Source organism: Bombina bombina, chromosome 4, assembly GCF_027579735.1.
Source record: "Bombina bombina isolate aBomBom1 chromosome 4, aBomBom1.pri, whole genome shotgun sequence".
NCBI classification, from domain to species: Eukaryota; Metazoa; Chordata; class Amphibia; order Anura; family Bombinatoridae; genus Bombina; species Bombina bombina.
This window is the reverse complement of record NC_069502.1, coordinates 1,220,937,611-1,220,955,640: the sequence shown is the minus strand read 5'-3', so window position 1 is coordinate 1,220,955,640 and position 18,030 is coordinate 1,220,937,611. Positions and strand designations below refer to the sequence as shown.

The 18,030-nt window shown below is 38.0% G+C and overlaps 1 protein-coding gene across 1 annotated transcript in view; it reads right to left on the bottom strand.

Annotated features, from left to right (window-relative positions):
* The window catches only part of CAPN11 (calpain 11), a 143,141-nt gene that overhangs the window by 8,167 nt on the left and 116,944 nt on the right, over positions 1-18,030 (bottom strand). The window contains exons 19-20 of the mRNA XM_053712737.1: positions 12,064-12,180; positions 3,470-3,528 (exon numbers count right to left, since the gene is read on the bottom strand). Of these exons, the coding sequence (XP_053568712.1) occupies positions 3,470-3,528; positions 12,064-12,180 (176 nt within the window). The remainder of the gene's footprint in view (positions 1-3,469; positions 3,529-12,063; positions 12,181-18,030) is intronic.

The window sequence follows — 18,030 nt, the reverse complement described above, 5'->3', positions numbered from 1 at the left end:
ACTATCCACTGTTCTATGTATAAATAATCATATAGTCTGCCCTATAGCCATCTACTGTTCTATGTACAAATAACCATATAGTCTGCCCTATAGCTATCTACTGATCTATATACACATAACCATATAGTCTGCCCTATAGCTATCTACTGATCTATGTACAAATAACCATATAGTCTGCCCTATAGCTATCTACTGATCTATGTACAAATAACCATATAGTCTGCCCTATAGCTATCTACTGTTCTATGTACAAATAACCATATAGTCTGCCCTATAGCTATCTACTGTTCTATGTACAAATAACCATATAGTTTGCCCTACAGCTATCTACTGTTCTATGTACAAATAGCCATATAGTCTGCCCCATTACTATCCACTGTTATATGTACAAATAACCATATAGTCTGCCCTATATCTATCTACTGTTCTATGTACAAATAACCATGTAGTCTGCCCTATAGCTATCTACTGATCTATGTACAAATAACCATATAGTCTACTTCATAACTATCCACTGTTCTATGTATAAATAATCATATAGTCTGCCCTATAGCCATCTACTGTTCTATGTACAAATAACCATGTAGTCTGCCCCATAACTATCTACTGATCTATGTACAAATAACCATATAGTCTGCCCCATAGCTATCCACTGATCTATGTACAAATAAGCATATAGTCTACTTCATAACTATCCACTGTTCTATGTATAAATAATCATATAGTCTGCCCTATAGCCATCTACTGTTCTATGTACAAATAACCATATAGTCTGCCCTATAGCTATCTACTGATCTATATACACATAACCATATAGTCTGCCCTATAGCTATCTACTGATCTATGTACAAATAACCATATAGTCTGCCCCATAACTATCTACTGATCTATGTACAAATAAGCATATAGTCTGCCCTATAGCTATCTACTGATCTATATACACATAACCATATAGTCTGCCCTATAGCTATCTACTGATCTATGTACAAATAACCATATAGTCTGCCCCATAGCTATCTACTGATCTATGTACAAATAAGCATATAGTCTGCTTCATAACTATCTACTGTTCTATGTACAAATAACCATATAGTCTGCCCTATAGCTATCTACTGTTCTATGTACAAATAACCATATAGTCTGCCCCATAACTATCTACTGTTCTATGTACAAATAACCATATAGTCTGCCCCATAACTATCTACTGTTCTATGTACAAATAACCATATAGTCTGCCCCATAAGTATCCACTGTTCTATGTACAAATAACCATATAGTCTGCCCCATAAGTATCTACTGATCTATGTATAAATAATCATATAGTCTGCCCTATAGCTATCTACTGTTCTATGTACAAATAACCATATAGTCTGCCCTATAGCTATCTACTGTTCTATGTACAAATAACCATATAGTCTGCCCCATAAGTATCTACTGATCTATGTACAAATAACCATATAGTCTGCTCCATAACTATCCACTGTTCTATGTATAAATAACTATATAGTCTGCTCCATAACTATCCACTGTTCTATGTATAAATAACTATATAGTCTGCTCCATAACTATGTACTGTTCTATGTACAAATAACCATATAGTCTGCCCATAACGATCTACTGTTTTATGTACAAGAATGCTCAGAGTTGCTATGGTGATGGGTTGACCACATCTGCTGGGAGATGGTTCCATGTATTAATATCAATTTGCTTTTCAATTGTTTCAATCTCACAGTTGTTTAAAATGGTTTGTTCTATGTGACTCCTTAGCTATTCTATATTACACACAGCCTTGTTTGATACTACTAATAATAACACTGATACTACTTCTACTACTAATAATAATAATAATACTGATACTACTAATAATAATACTGATACTACTACTACTACTACTACTAATAATAATAATAAAACTGATACTACTACTACTAATAACACCGATATTCTACTAATAATAACACTGATACTACTACTACTAATAATAATAATAATTATACTGATACTACTAATAATAATACTACTGATACTACTAATAATAATACTGATACTACTACTACTAATAATAATAATAATAATAATAATACTGATACTAATAATAATAATAATACTGATACTACTAATAATAATACTGATACTACTACTAATAATAATAATACTAATAATAACACTGATACTACTACTAATAATAATAATACTGATACTACTAATAATACTGATACTACTACTAATAATAATACTGATGCTAATAATAATAATTCTGATACTAATAATAATAATAATAATAATACTGATACTACTACTACTAATAATAATAATACTGATACTACTACTACTACTACTACTACTAATAATAATAATACTGATACTACTAATAACAATACTGATACTACTACTAATAATAATGATAATAATAATACTGATGAAAATAATACTAATAATAATAATAAAACTGATACTACTAATAATACTGATACTAATAACAATACTGATGATAATTATAATAATGATGATAATAATACTAATAATAATACTATTGGTACTAATAATACTGATATTATTACCATCAGTATTAATATTATGAATATTATTATTAGTACTATCAGTATTATTATTATTAGTATCAGTATTATTAGTATTATTATTATTATTATTATTATTATTATTATTATTATTAGTAGTAGTAGTAGTAGTAGTAGTAGTAGTAGTAGTATCAGTATTATTGTTATTATTATTACTGCTACTACTAATAATAATACTGATAATAATAATAGTGATACTACTAATTATAATACTGTTGTTATTATTATTAATAATAATAATAATAATAATATACTGATAATAATAATATGGATAATACTACTAATACTGATAATAATATTACTACTACTAATAATAATACTGATACTACTACTAATAATAATATTGATGATAATAATAATAATACTTATACTACTACTAATAATAATGTTAATAATAATACGAATGATGATACTACTAATAATAATAATAATACGGATACTAATAATAATAATGCTGATAATAATAATACTACTAATAATAATACTATCAGCATTATTAGTAGTATTAGTATCAGTATTATTATTATTATTAGTAGTATTATTATTATTACTATTATTTCCATTAGTATCAGTATTATTATTATTATTAGTAGTTATAGTATTATTATTAGTAGTAGTATCAATATTATTATTAGTAATAGTAGTTACAGTATTATTATCATGATTATTATCAGTATTACTAGTAGTAGTAGTAGTAGTAGTATTAATGCTGATAATAATACTGATAATACTACTGATATGAAAACTGATACTAATAATAATACTGATATTAATACTGATAGTAATATTAATAATAATCTAGGGCTGTATGTGGTTTACTCTTATGATGGAAGAGATAAAGATAAGAATTTACTTCTTCACAAGGTTAGAAAGCAGCAGGTTGTACTCACCTCGCCCAGGTTCATCACCACTGAGTTGCCGCCTTCCTGATCCATTGCCTTAAAAAATCCTGAAAGGCAAATACAGTAATGAGCAAGACGGGCCATGTCATCTAAGTAGCGCTCTTATTTCACACATTTCCTGTACTGGAGGGACAAAAACCACCCTGTGATTGTAATATAAACTGTTAATAATGGCTAGTAAGTATACTTTCATTGTTTGTTTTGCCCCCTTTGACATGTACTTTATTGGATGTGCACACTACAGACTTCATATCTGCTATACACGGCTGTCACACATACTATACACGGCTGTCACACATACTATACACGGCTGTCACACATACTATACACGGCTGTCACATAAGCTATACATGTAATACATGAAATGCAATCTTGTAATATACATTAGCAAAATGCATCTAATAAAAGCTATAGCCGTTTCAAAAGTGTACTTAAGTATGCACCGTGCACCAGCTTTTTAAACACAGCACTTTCTCAAAGAGAGCCTAAGATGCTTGAAACCATCTGGTAATGACTTAATTTGTTAATTGCTGACATGATACAAACCCCACTGGCTCTCTGGGGAGCTGCAGTATTTAAAATGCTGGTGCACTGAGAATATCTAGCTATGCTTCACATGCATGTGCAGAGAAAAAATGTTAACACTAAAACAGTGATAACTTTTACTAGAAGCATTTTTGACAATACATTTATATCACAAATATCTTTCTATTCAAACATGTAATTCATCTAGGTGCATTTATATTTTCACCAGAATGTCTCTTTACATTGCAAAAGTTTCAATATGTAAAAGTACATCTGAGTTATATTTTAAATACTTAAAAAAAAAAAAAAACAACAACACACATTTTTATTAACCTGCAGACTGAGCATGTGCTGAAAAAAAAGCTTACAAACATACATGCACATTTATACACACACTCGCACATACACACAACACACACATACATATATGCATTTATACACACACACACTCGCACACACACATAAATGCATATTTATACACACACACATACACACATATATGCATTTATACACACACACTCGCACACACACACACACAACACACACATACATATATGCATTTATACACATACACACACACACACATAAATGCATTTATACACACACAACACACACATACATATATGCATTTATACACATACACACACACACTTGCACACACACATAAATGCATATTTATACACACACACATACATTTATACACACACACACATATATGCATTTATACACACACACACATACATTTATACACACACACACATATATGCATTTATACACACACACTCGCACACACACACACATATATGCATTTATACACACACACATACACACATATATGCATTTATACACACACACTCGCACACACACACAACACACACATACATATATGCATTTATACACATACACACACACACATAAATGCATTTATACACACACAACACACACATACATATATGCATTTATACACATACACACACACACTTGCACACACACATAAATGCATATTTATACACACACACACATACATTTATACACACACACATATATGCATTTATACACACACACATACATTTATACACACACACACATATATGCATTTATACACACACACACTCGCACACACACACACATATATGCATTTATACACACACACATACATTTATACACACACACACATATATGCATTTATACACACACACTCGCACACACACACACATATATGCATTTATACACACACACTCGCACACACACACACACACATACATATATGCATTTATACACACACACTCGCACACACACACACACATATATGCATTTATACACACACACACTCGCACACACACACACACACATACATATATGCATTTATACACACACACTCGCACACATATATGCATTTATACACACACACTCACACACATATATGCATTTATACACACACACACACACTCTCACACACACATATATGCATTTATACACACACACTCGCACATACACACAACACACACATACATATATATATGCATTTATACACATACACACTTGCACACACACACATATATGCATTTATACACATACACACTTGCACACACATACATATATGCATTTATACACATACACACAACACACACATACACACACACACACTTGCACACACACATAAATGCATATTTATACACACACACTTACATTTATACACACACACTCGCACATACACACAACACACACATACATATATGCATTTATACACATACACACAACACACACATACATATATGCATTTATACACATACACACACTTGCACACACACATAAATGCATATTTATACACACACATACATTTATACACACACATATATGCATTTATACACATACACACACACTTGCACACACACATTAATGCATATTTACACACACACACTCGCACACACACACATATATGCAGTTATACACACACATACTCGCACACACACAAATGCATATTTATACACACTCGCACATACACACACACACACACACACACACAAATGCATATTTATACACTCGCACATACACACACATACATATATGCATTTATACACACACACACAAATGCATATTTATACACACTCGCACACACACACATACATATATGCATTTATACACACACTCGCACACACATAAATGCATATTTATACACACTCACACATACACATATGCATTTCTACACATACATACATGCACATTTATACACACACACATATACACACACATTCATATACATACACACACACACGCACATTTATACACATACTGTACATACACACATTTATATACACACACATTTATATACACACACCTACATTTATACACACATACATACACACACACACAGATACATGCACATACACGCACATTTACACACACACATACATACATACATGCAAATGTATTCATACACATGCACACACATTTACATACACACATTTATATATATATATATATATATATATATATATATATATATATACATACACACACACACACACATTTATATATACACACACACGTACATTTACACATACACACACATTTATACACATACACACATTTATACTCACACACTTATGCATACACACATTTATATACACATATTTATACACACACACGCACATTTATACACACACACGCACATTTATATACACACACACACACACATTTATATACACACACACACACACACACATTTATATACACACACATATACACATTTATAGCATATGTATATAAGCTCAGTGAGGTGTATATCAGCTATGTACAGTGTATATAAGCTCAGTGAGGTGTATATCAGCTATGTACAGTGTATATAAGCTCAGTGAGGTGTATATCAGCTATGTACAGTGTATATAAGCTCAGTGAGGTGTATATAAACTCAGTGAGGTGTATATAAGCTCTGTACGGTGTACATAAGCTCAGTGAGGTGTATACAAGCTCAGTGAGGTGTATACAAGCTCAGTGAGGTGCATACAAGCTCAGTACGGTGCATACAAGCTCAGTGAGGTGCATACAAGCTCAGTACGGTGTATACAAGCTCAGTACGGTGTATACAAGCTCAGTACGGTGTATACAAGCTCAGTACGGTGTATACAAGCTCAGTACGGTGTATACAAGCTCAGTGAGGGGTATACAAGCTCAGTGAGGGGTATACAAGCTCAGTACGGTGCATACAAGCTCAGTACGGTGCATACAAGCTCAGTACGGTGCATACAAGCTCAGTACGGTGCATACAAGCTCAGTATGGTGCATACAAGCTCGGTACGGTGTATATAAGCTCAGTACGGTGTATATAAGCTCAGTGAGGTGTATACAAGCTCAGTGAGGTGTATATAAGCTCAGTACGGTGCATACAAGCTCAGTACGGTGTATATAAGCTCAGTGAGGTGTATACAAGCTCAGTACGGTGTATACAAGCTCAGTGAGGGGTATACAAGCTCAGTACGGTGTATACAAGCTCAGTGAGGGGTATACAAGCTCAGTACGGTGCATACAAGCTCAGTACGGTGCATACAAGCTCAGTGAGGTGTATATAAGCTCAGTGAGGTGTATATAAGCTCAGTGAGGTGTATACAAGCTCAGTACGATGCATACAAGCTCAGTACGGTGTACATAAGCTCAGTACGGTGCATACAAGCTCAGTACGGTGTATACAAGCTCAGTACGGTGTATACAAGCTCAGTGAGGGGTATACAAGCTCAGTACGGTGTATACAAGCTCAGTGAGGGGTATACAAGCTCAGTACGGTGTATACAAGCTCAGTGAGGGGTATACAAGCTCAGTACGGTGCATACAAGCTCAGTACGGTGCATACAAGCTCAGTACAGTGTATATAAGCTCAGTGAGGTGCATACAAGCTCAGTACGGTGTATACAAGCTCAGTGAGGTGTATACAAGTTCAGTACGGTGCATACAAGCTCAGTGAGGGGTATACAAGCTCAGTGAGGTGTATACAAGCTCAGTACGATGCATACAAGCTCAGTACGGTGTACATAAGCTCAGTACGGTGCATACAAGCTCAGTACGGTGTATACAAGCTCAGTACGGTGTATATAAGCTCAGTACGGTGTATATAAGCTCAGTACGGTGTATATAAGCTCAGTACGGTGCATACAAGCTCAGTACGGTGCATACAAGCTCAGTACGGTGTATATAAGCTCAGTACGGTGTATACAAGTTCAGTACGGTGCATACAAGCTCAGTACGGTGCATACAAGCTCAGTACGGTGTATACAAGCTCAGTGAGGGGTATACAAGCTCAGTACGGTGTATACAAGCTCAGTGATGTGTATATAAGCTCAGTACGGTGCATACAAGCTCTGTACGGTGCATACAAGCTCAGTACGGTGCATACAAGCTCAGTACGGTGTATACACACATTTATATATACACACACACACGTACATTTACACATACACACACACACACACACACATTTATACTCACACACTTATACATACACACACACATATTTATACACACACACGCACATTTATACACACACACACACATTTATATACACACACACATTTATATACACACACACATTTATATACACACACACACACATTTATATACACACACACATTTATATACACACACACACATTTATATACACACACACATTTATATACACACACACACACATTTATATACACACACACACACATTTATATACACACACACATACACACATTTATAGCATATGTATATAAGCTCAGTGAGGTGTATATCAGCTATGTACAGTGTATATAAGCTCAGTGAGGTGCATATAGGCTCAGTACAGTGTATATAAGCTCAGTGAGGTGTATATAAACTCAGTGAGGTGTATATAAGCTCTGTACGGTGTATATAAGCTCTGTACGGTGTATACAAGCTCAGTGAGGTGCATACAAGCTCAGTACCGTGCATACAAGCTCAGTACGGTGCATACAAGCTCAGTACGGTGTATACAAGCTCAGTACGGTGTATACAAGCTCAGTACGGTGTATACAAGCTCAGTACGGTGTATACAAGCTCAGTACGGTGTATACAAGCTCAGTACGGTGCATACAAGCTCAGTACGGTGCATACAAGCTCAGTACGGTGCATACAAGCTCAGTACGGTGCATACAAGCTCAGTACGGTGCATACAAGCTCAGTACGGTGTATACAAGCTCAGTGAGGTGTATACAAGCTCAGTACCGTGCATACAAGCTCAGTACCGTGCATACAAGCTCAGTACGGTGTATACAAGCTCAGTACGGTGTATACAAGCTCAGTACGGTGTATACAAGCTCAGTACGGTGTATACAAGCTCAGTACGGTGTATACAAGCTCAGTACGGTGTATACAAGCTCAGTACGGTGTATACAAGCTCAGTACGGTGCATACAAGCTCAGTACGGTGCATACAAGCTCAGTACGGTGCATACAAGCTCAGTACGGTGCATACAAGCTCAGTACGGTGCATACAAGCTCAGTACGGTGTATACAAGCTCAGTGAGGTGTATACAAGCTCAGTACGGTGCATACAAGCTCAGTGCGGTGCATACAAGCTCAGTACGGTGTACATAAGCTCAGTACGGTGTACATAAGCTCAGTACGGTGTACATAAGCTCAGTACGGTGCATACAAGCTCAGTACAGTGTATACAAGCTCAGTACGGTGTATACAAGCTCAGTACGGTGTATACAAGCTCAGTACGGTGTATACAAGCTCAGTACGGTGTATACAAGCTCAGTACGGTGCATACAAGCTCAGTACGGTGCATACAAGCTCAGTACGGTGCATACAAGCTCAGTACGGCGCATACAAGCTCAGTACGGTGTATACAAGCTGAGTACGGTGTATACAAGCTCAGTACGGTGTATACAAGCTCAGTGAGGTGTATACAAGTTCAGTACGGTGCATACAAGCTCAGTACGGTGCATACAAGCTCAGTACGGTGCATACAAGCTCAGTACGGTGCATACAAGCTCAGTACGGTGTATACAAGCTCAGTACGGTGCATACAAGCTCAGTACGGTGTATATAAGCTCAGTACGGTGTATACAAGTTCAGTACGGTGCATACAAGCTCAGTACGGTGCATACAAGCTCAGTACGGTGTATACAAGCTCAGTGAGGGGTATACAAGCTCAGTACGGTGTATACAAGCTCAGTGAGGTGCATACAAGCTCTGTACGGTGCATACAAGCTCAGTACGGTGCATACAAGCTCAGTACGGTGCATACAAGCTCAGTACGGTGTATACAAGCTCAGTACGGTGTATACACACACATTTATATATACACACACACACGTACATTTACACATACACACACACATTTATACTCACACACTTATACATACACACACGCACATTTATACACACACACGCACATTTATACACACACACATTTATATACACACACACATTTATATACACACACACACACACATTTATATACACACACACATTTATATACACACACACACATTTATATACACACACACACATTTATAGCATATGTATATAAGCTCAGTGAGGTGTATATCAGCTATGTACAGTGTATATAAGCTCAGTGAGGTGCATATAGGCTCAGTACAGTGTATACAAGCTCAGTGAGGTGTATATAAACTCAGTGAGGTGTATATAAACTCAGTGAGGTGTATATAAACTCAGTGAGGTGTATATAAACTCAGTGAGGTGTATATAAGCTCTGTACGGTGTATACAAGCTCAGTGAGGTGTATACAAGCTCAGTGAGGTGTATACAAGCTCAGTACCGTGCATACAAGCTCAGTACGGTGCATACAAGCTCAGTACGGTGTATACAAGCTCAGTACGGTGTATACAAGCTCAGTACGGTGTATACAAGCTCAGTACGGTGTATACAAGCTCAGTACGGTGTATACAAGCTCAGTGAGGGGTATACAAGCTCAGTACGGTGTATACAAGCTCAGTACGGTGTATACAAGCTCAGTGAGGGGTATACAAGCTCAGTACGGTGCATACAAGCTCAGTACGGTGTATATAAGCTCAGTGAGGTGTATATAAGCTCATTGAGGTGTATACAAGCTCAGTACGGTGCATACAAGCTCAGTACGGTGTACATAAGCTCAGTGAGGTGCATACAAGCTCAGTACGGTGCATACAATCTCAGTACGGTGTATACAAGCTCAGTGAGGTGTATACAAGCTCAGTGAGGTGCATACAAGCTCAGTACGGTGTACACAAGCTCAGTACGGTGTATACAAGCTCAGTACGGTGTATACAAGCTCAGTACGGTGTATACAAGCTCAGTACGGTGTATACAAGCTCAGTACGGTGCATACAAGCTCAGTACGGTGCATACAAGCTCAGTAAGGTGTATACAAGCTCAGTGGGGTGTATACAAGCTCAGTGAGGTGTATATAAGCTCAGTGAGGTGTATATAAGCTCAGTGGGGTGTATACAAGCTCAGTACGGTGTATTCAAGCTCAGTACGGTGTGTACAAGCTCAGTACGGTGTGTACAAGCTCAGTACGGTGTATACAAGCTCAGTACGGTGTATATAAGCTCAGTGAGGTGTATATAAGCTCAGTGAGGTGTATATAAGCTCAGTGAGGTGTATATAAGCTCAGTGAGGTATATATAAGCTCAGTGAGGTGTATACAAGCTCAGTACGGTGTATATAAGCTCAGTACGGTGTATATAAGCTCAGTACGGTGTATATAAGCTCAATGAGGTGTATATAAGCTCAGTGAGGTGTATATAAGCTCAGTGAGGTGTATATAAGCTCAGTGAGGTATATATAAGCTCAGTGAGGTGTATACAAGCTTAGTACGGTGTATATAAGCTCAGTGAGGTGTATATAAGCTCAGTGAGGTGTATATAAGCTCAGTGAGGTGTATATAAGCTCAGTGAGGTATATATAAGCTCAGTGAGGTGTATACAAGCTTAGTACGGTGTATATAAGCTCAGTGAGGTGTATATAAGCTCAGTACGGTGTATATAAGCTCAATGAGGTGTATACAAGCTCAGTACGGTGTATAAGTAATGCAATAGGATAAAGGTAACTTACTGAACATGGCCTCCAGCTTCACCAAACAGCAAACAAAATTATCAAAGTCAACTCCCATCTCATTGTCTGCGTATCGAGCGACAAGCACTTGGATCAGCTTGTTATTCAGCTTAAAACCTGCAGAACACAGGAGACCAATCAGTAAAAAAAAAAACAATATATACTCGCCTGATCAATTTATTTCATGGTGGTGAGAGTCCACAATCCCTTACTCCTGGGAATTACCTTTCCTGACCACTAGGAGGAGGCAAAGAGTACCAACATGCAAGAGCCCTTCCACCTCTATGGTAACTGGCCTGATATATAGCCAAGCAAAAAAGAGGTAAAGAAAGGAAATACAAACAACAAAAATAGGAGATGCGAAAAAAGAGGTGCTAAAGAAAAACAACTACCACCAGAAAAAAAAAACAGGGCGTGGTCTCGTGGACTCTCACCACCATGAAATAAATTAATTAGGTAAGTATAAAATATGTTTTCTTTCATATAGGCGGTGAGAGTCCACAATCCATTATTCCTGGGAAACTAATACCCAAGCAGGTAAGTTCACGAGTAATGAGGGGGGCAGCAATAAGATTATACAACTTTCTTCTCACAATACTAGAAAGAGTTATAATAAAACATTAATATTTACAAATACAAACATAAAGAAAACAGAAAAATAGCCTGAATTTCCCTACCAAAAACCACTATAGAAACAGTAAAAAAACATCAAAATGGAAATGGAGAAAGACCAACTGCTAGATTACGAGTTTTTGTCGGTAAGGCTTGCGGGCTAATGCTCCTTTTTTTCCCACCGCTCCCTTAAGCCAACGCTGGTATTACGTTTTTTTTTTATCCAATCAGCCAATAGAATGCGATCTCAATCCTATTGGCTGATCCAATCAGCCAATAGGATTTTTGCTACCTTAATTCCGATTGGCTGATAGAATCCTATCAGCCAATCGGAATTCAAGGGACGCCATCTTGGATGACGTCATTTAAAGGAACCTTCATTCTTCGTTAGGACGTTGTTTGAAGAGGATGGCTCCGCGTCGGCTGGATTGAAGATCGACCCACTCCGCTCCGGAAGGATGAAGATAGAAGATGCCGCCTGGATGAAGCCTTCTGCCGTCTGGAGGACTTCTGCCCCAATCGGATGAAGACTTCTGCCGTATGGAGGACCACTTGTGCCCGGCTGGGTGAAGACGGCTCAAGGTAGGGTGATCTTCAGGGGGATAGTGTTAGGTTTTTTTAAGGGGGGATTGGGTGGGTTTTAATGTTGGGGGGGTATTGTATTTTGCTTTTACAGGTAAAAGAGCTGATTACTTTGGGGCAATGCCCCGCAAAAGGCCCTTTTAAGGGCTATTTGTAATTTAGTATAGGGTAGGGAAATTGTATTATTTTGGGGGGCTTTTTTTATTTTATTAGGGGGATTAGATTAGGTGTAATTAGTTTAAAAAAAATTCCCACCGCTCTCTTAAGCCAACGCTAGTATTACGTTTTTTTTTTTATGCAATCAGCCAATAGGATTGAGCTCGTATTCTATTGGCTGTTCCAATCAGCCAATAGAATGCGAGCTCAATCCTATTGGCTGATCCAATCAGCCAATAGGATTTTTCCTACCTTAATTCCGATTGGCTGATAGAATCCTATCAGCCAATCGGAATTCAAGGGACGCCATCTTGGATGACGTCATTTAAAGGAACCTTCATTCTTCGTTAGGACGTCGTTTGAAGAGGATGGCTCCGCGTCGGCTGGACTGAAGATCGACCCGCTCCGCTCCGGAAGGATGAAGATAAAAGATGCCGCCTGGATGAAGCCTTCTGGAGGACCTCTTCTGCCCCAATCGGATGAAGACTTCTGCCGTATGGAGGACCACTTGTGCCCGGCTGGGTGAAGACGGCTCAAGGTAGGGTGATCTTCAGGGGGATAGTGTTAGGTTTTTTTAAGGGGGGATTGGGTGGGTTTTAGAGTAGGGGTGTGTGGGTGGTGGGTTTTAATGTTGGGGGGTATTGTATTTTGCTTTTACAGGTAAAAGAGCAGATTACTTTGGGGCAATGCCCCGCAAAAGGCCCTTTTAAGGGCTATTTGTAATTTAGTATAGGGTAGGGAAATTTTATTATTTTGGGGGGCTTTTTTATTTTATTAGGGGGATTAGATTAGGTGTAATTAGTTTAAAATTCTTGTAATTCTTTTTTTATTTTCTGTAATTTAGTGTTTTTTTTCCGTAATTTAGTTTATTGAATTTAACCCCTTAATGACAACTGACGTACCAGGTACGTCCTGCAAAAACTAGCAGTTAGTGACAATGGACGTACCTGGTACGTCAGTTGTCTAAGAGAGTGCTGGAAGCGATCGCAATCGCTTCCAGCAGCTCTCAGGGTATTGCAGTGATGCCTCGATATTGAGGCATCCTGCAATACCCTTTAAAAAGCATCCGATGCAGAGAGAGCCACTCTGTGGCCCTCTCTGCACCGGTAGCGATGGGGCCGTTCGTTGGTGGGTGGGAGCTTACAAGGGAGGAGGGTGGGCGGCCCATCGCTACCCGGCATCCGGTTCCTACAAGTGCATTGTGCACGCCGGATGCCGGGAGCGAGCGGAGGGGGGGCCTGCGTGCGTGCGTGTGTGTGCGCGCGCGCACAGCAAACACTGCCACCAATGAATTTTGTTAAGAGGGAGGGGGGGGCAGCAAACTGTAAAAAAATTAATAATAATAGGCTCTGGTAGGGTTAGGGGGGGTGGGGGTACTGGGGGGGGGGCAGCTACACTACAGAAAAAATGAAAAAAACATTTAAAAATAAAAAAAAACACACACTTTATTTTTTGGGGAAAACTGGGTACTGGCAGACAGCTGCCAGTACCCAAGATGGTGGCAAATAGGTAGGTGGGGAGGGTTAGAGAGGTGTTTGGGGGGGGATCAGGGAGGTTGGGGGTTAAGGCAGGGGTCCATCACAGCTGAATAATTAAAAAAAAAAAAAAAAAAAAAAAAACACCTTTTATTTTAGTACTGGCAGACTTTCTGCCTGTACTTAAGATGGCGGGGACAATTGTGGGGTGGGGGAGGGAAGAGAGCTGTCTGGGAGGGATCAGGGGGTGGGATGTGTCAGGTGGGAGGCTAATCTCTACACTAAAGCTAAAATTAAGCCTGCAAGCTCTCTACAAGCTACCTAATTAACCCCTTCACTGCTGGGCTTAATACAAGTGTGGTGCGCAGCAGCATTTAGCGGCTTCCTAATTGCCAAAAAGCAACGCCAAAGCCATATATGTCTGCTATTTCTGAACAAAGGAGATCCCAGAGAAGCATTTACAACCATTTGTGCCATAATTGCACAAGCTGTTTGTAAATAATTTAAGTGAGAAACCTAAAATTGTGAAAAATTTCACTTTTTTTTTTATTTGCTCGCATTTGGCGGTGAAATGGTGGCATGAAATATACCAAAATGGGCCTAGATCAATACTTTGGGTTGTCTACTACACTACACTAAAGCTAAAATTAACCCTTCAAGGTCCCTACAAGATCCCTAATTAACCCCTTCACTGCTGGGCATAATAAACGTGTGGTGCGCAGCTGCATTTAGCGGCCTTCTAATTACCAAAAAGCAACGCCAAAGCCATATATGTCTGCTATTTCTGAACAAAGGGGATCCCAGAGAAGCATTTACAACCATTTGTGCCATAATTGCACAAACTGTTTGTAAATAATTTCAGTGAGAAACCTAAAGTTTGTGACAAAATTTGTGAAAAAGTGAACAATTTTTTTTATTTGCTCGCATTTGGCAGTGAAATGGTGGCATGAAATATACCAAAATGGGCATAAATCAATACTTTGGGTTGTCTTCTAAAAAAAAAATATATACATGTCAAGGGATATTCAGGGATTCCGGGCAGATATCAGTGTTCCAATGTAACTAGCGCTAATTTTGAAAAAAAGTGGTTTGGAAATAGCAAAGTTCTACTTGTACTTATTGCCCTATAACTTGCAAAAAAAGCAAACAACATGTAACCATTGGGTATTTCTAAACTCAGGACAAAATTTAGAAACTATTTAGCATGGGTGTTTTTTGGTGGTTGTAGATGTGTAACAGATTTTGGAGGTCAAAGTTAGAAAAAGTGTGTTTTTTTCCATTTTTTCCTCATATTTTATATATTTTTTATATTAAATTATAAGATATGATGAAAAAAATGGTATCTTTAGAAAGTCCATTTAATGGCGAGAAAAACGGTATATAATATGTGTGGGTACAGTAAATGAGTAAGAGGAAAATTACAGCTAAACACAAACACTGCAGAAATTTAAAAATAGCCATTGTCATTAAGGGTAAGAAAACTGAAAAATGGTCCGGTCATTAAGGGGTTAATTGTAATTAATTGTAGGTAGTTTAGGTAATTAGTTTAATGATAGTGTAGTGTTATGTGTAACTTAGGTTAGGATTTATTTTACAGGTAATTTTGTACTTATTTTAGCTAGGTAGTTATTAAATAGTTAATAACTATTTAATAACTATTGTACCTAGTTAAAATAAATACAAAGTTCCCTGTGAAATAAATATAAATCCTAAGCTAGATACAATGTAACTATTAGTTATATTGTAGCTAGCTTAGGGTTTATTTTATCGGTAAGTATTTAATTTATTTAATTATGTTAAATTTATTTAGTTTAATTTAAATTATATTTAAGTTGGGGGGTAGGGTTAGGTTTAGACTTATGTTTAGGGGTTAATACCTTTAATATAGTAGCGGCAACGTTGGGGACGGCAGATTAGGGGTTAATAAAATTAAACTAGTGTTTGCGAGGCGGGAGTGCGGCGGTTTAGGGGTTAATACATTTATTAAAGTGGCGGCGATGTCCGGTCGGCAGATTAGGGTTTAAATAATTTTATTATAGTGTTTGCGATGTGGGGGGGCCTCGGTTTAGGGGTTAATAGGTAGTTTATGGGTGTTAGTGTACTTTTTTGCATTTTAGTTAAGAGTTTTATGTTCCGGCGTTAGCCCATAAAACTCTTAACTACTGACTTTTAAATGCGGTAGAAGTCTTGACAGGAGAGGGTCTACCGCTCACTTCTTCCAAGACTCTTAATACCAGCGTTAGGCAAATCCCATTAAAAAGATAGGATACGCATTTGATGTAAGGGGATTTGCGGTAGCCTCGAGTCGCGGAAGAAAAGTGAGCGGTAGACCCTTTCCTGCCTGACTCGTAATACCAGCGAGCGTTAAAAAGCAGCATTGGGACCTCTCAACGGTGCTTTTTAAGGCTAACGCCAAACTCGTAATCTAGGCGCAAGAGACTTAAATAAAAAGAGAGAAGCGCTCAACCTGGAAACGAACAATAGCATAATAACTTGTTCTATGGCTAGTTACCACCCAAGAAGCAGCCTCTTTTTGCTCAACATGTGCCTTTCACAGAGAATTACTTTCCTGAAGCATAACAGTCTGATCCTGACTTCACAGTACAGTCCAGCCCCAAAATACCAGGCAATCCTTCTCTGAACAAGAGAAACAGCAAAACCCCAGACGTAGGTTTCGGCCTAATGTGGGCCTCGTCAGTGAGGTGCAGCCATATCCCTCTAGGCACACTGAGCAACGGGTCCACGTCTGGATTCCCACATCACACTTAGGGAGACTTCCCAAAATGTACATCTGGGGTTTTGCTGTTTCTCTCGTTCAGAGAGGGATTGCCTGGTATTTCGGGGCTGGACTGTACTGTGAAGTCAGGATCAGACTGATATGCTTCAGGAAAGTTCTTCTCTGTGAAAGGCACATGTTGAGCAAAAAGAGGCTGATTCTTGGGTGGTAACTAGCCATAGAACAAGCTATTATGCTATTGTTCGTTCTCAGGTTGAGCGCTTCTCTCTTTTTATTTAAGACCAAGAGACTGCCTAACTCATCTACAGAGGCCTCATTCTTAAAAAAAACCAAGAAGAGGCCACTGACCTAGTAAAATGGGCAGTAAAATGATTAGGAGACTGACCCACCTCCAAGAAAACCTAA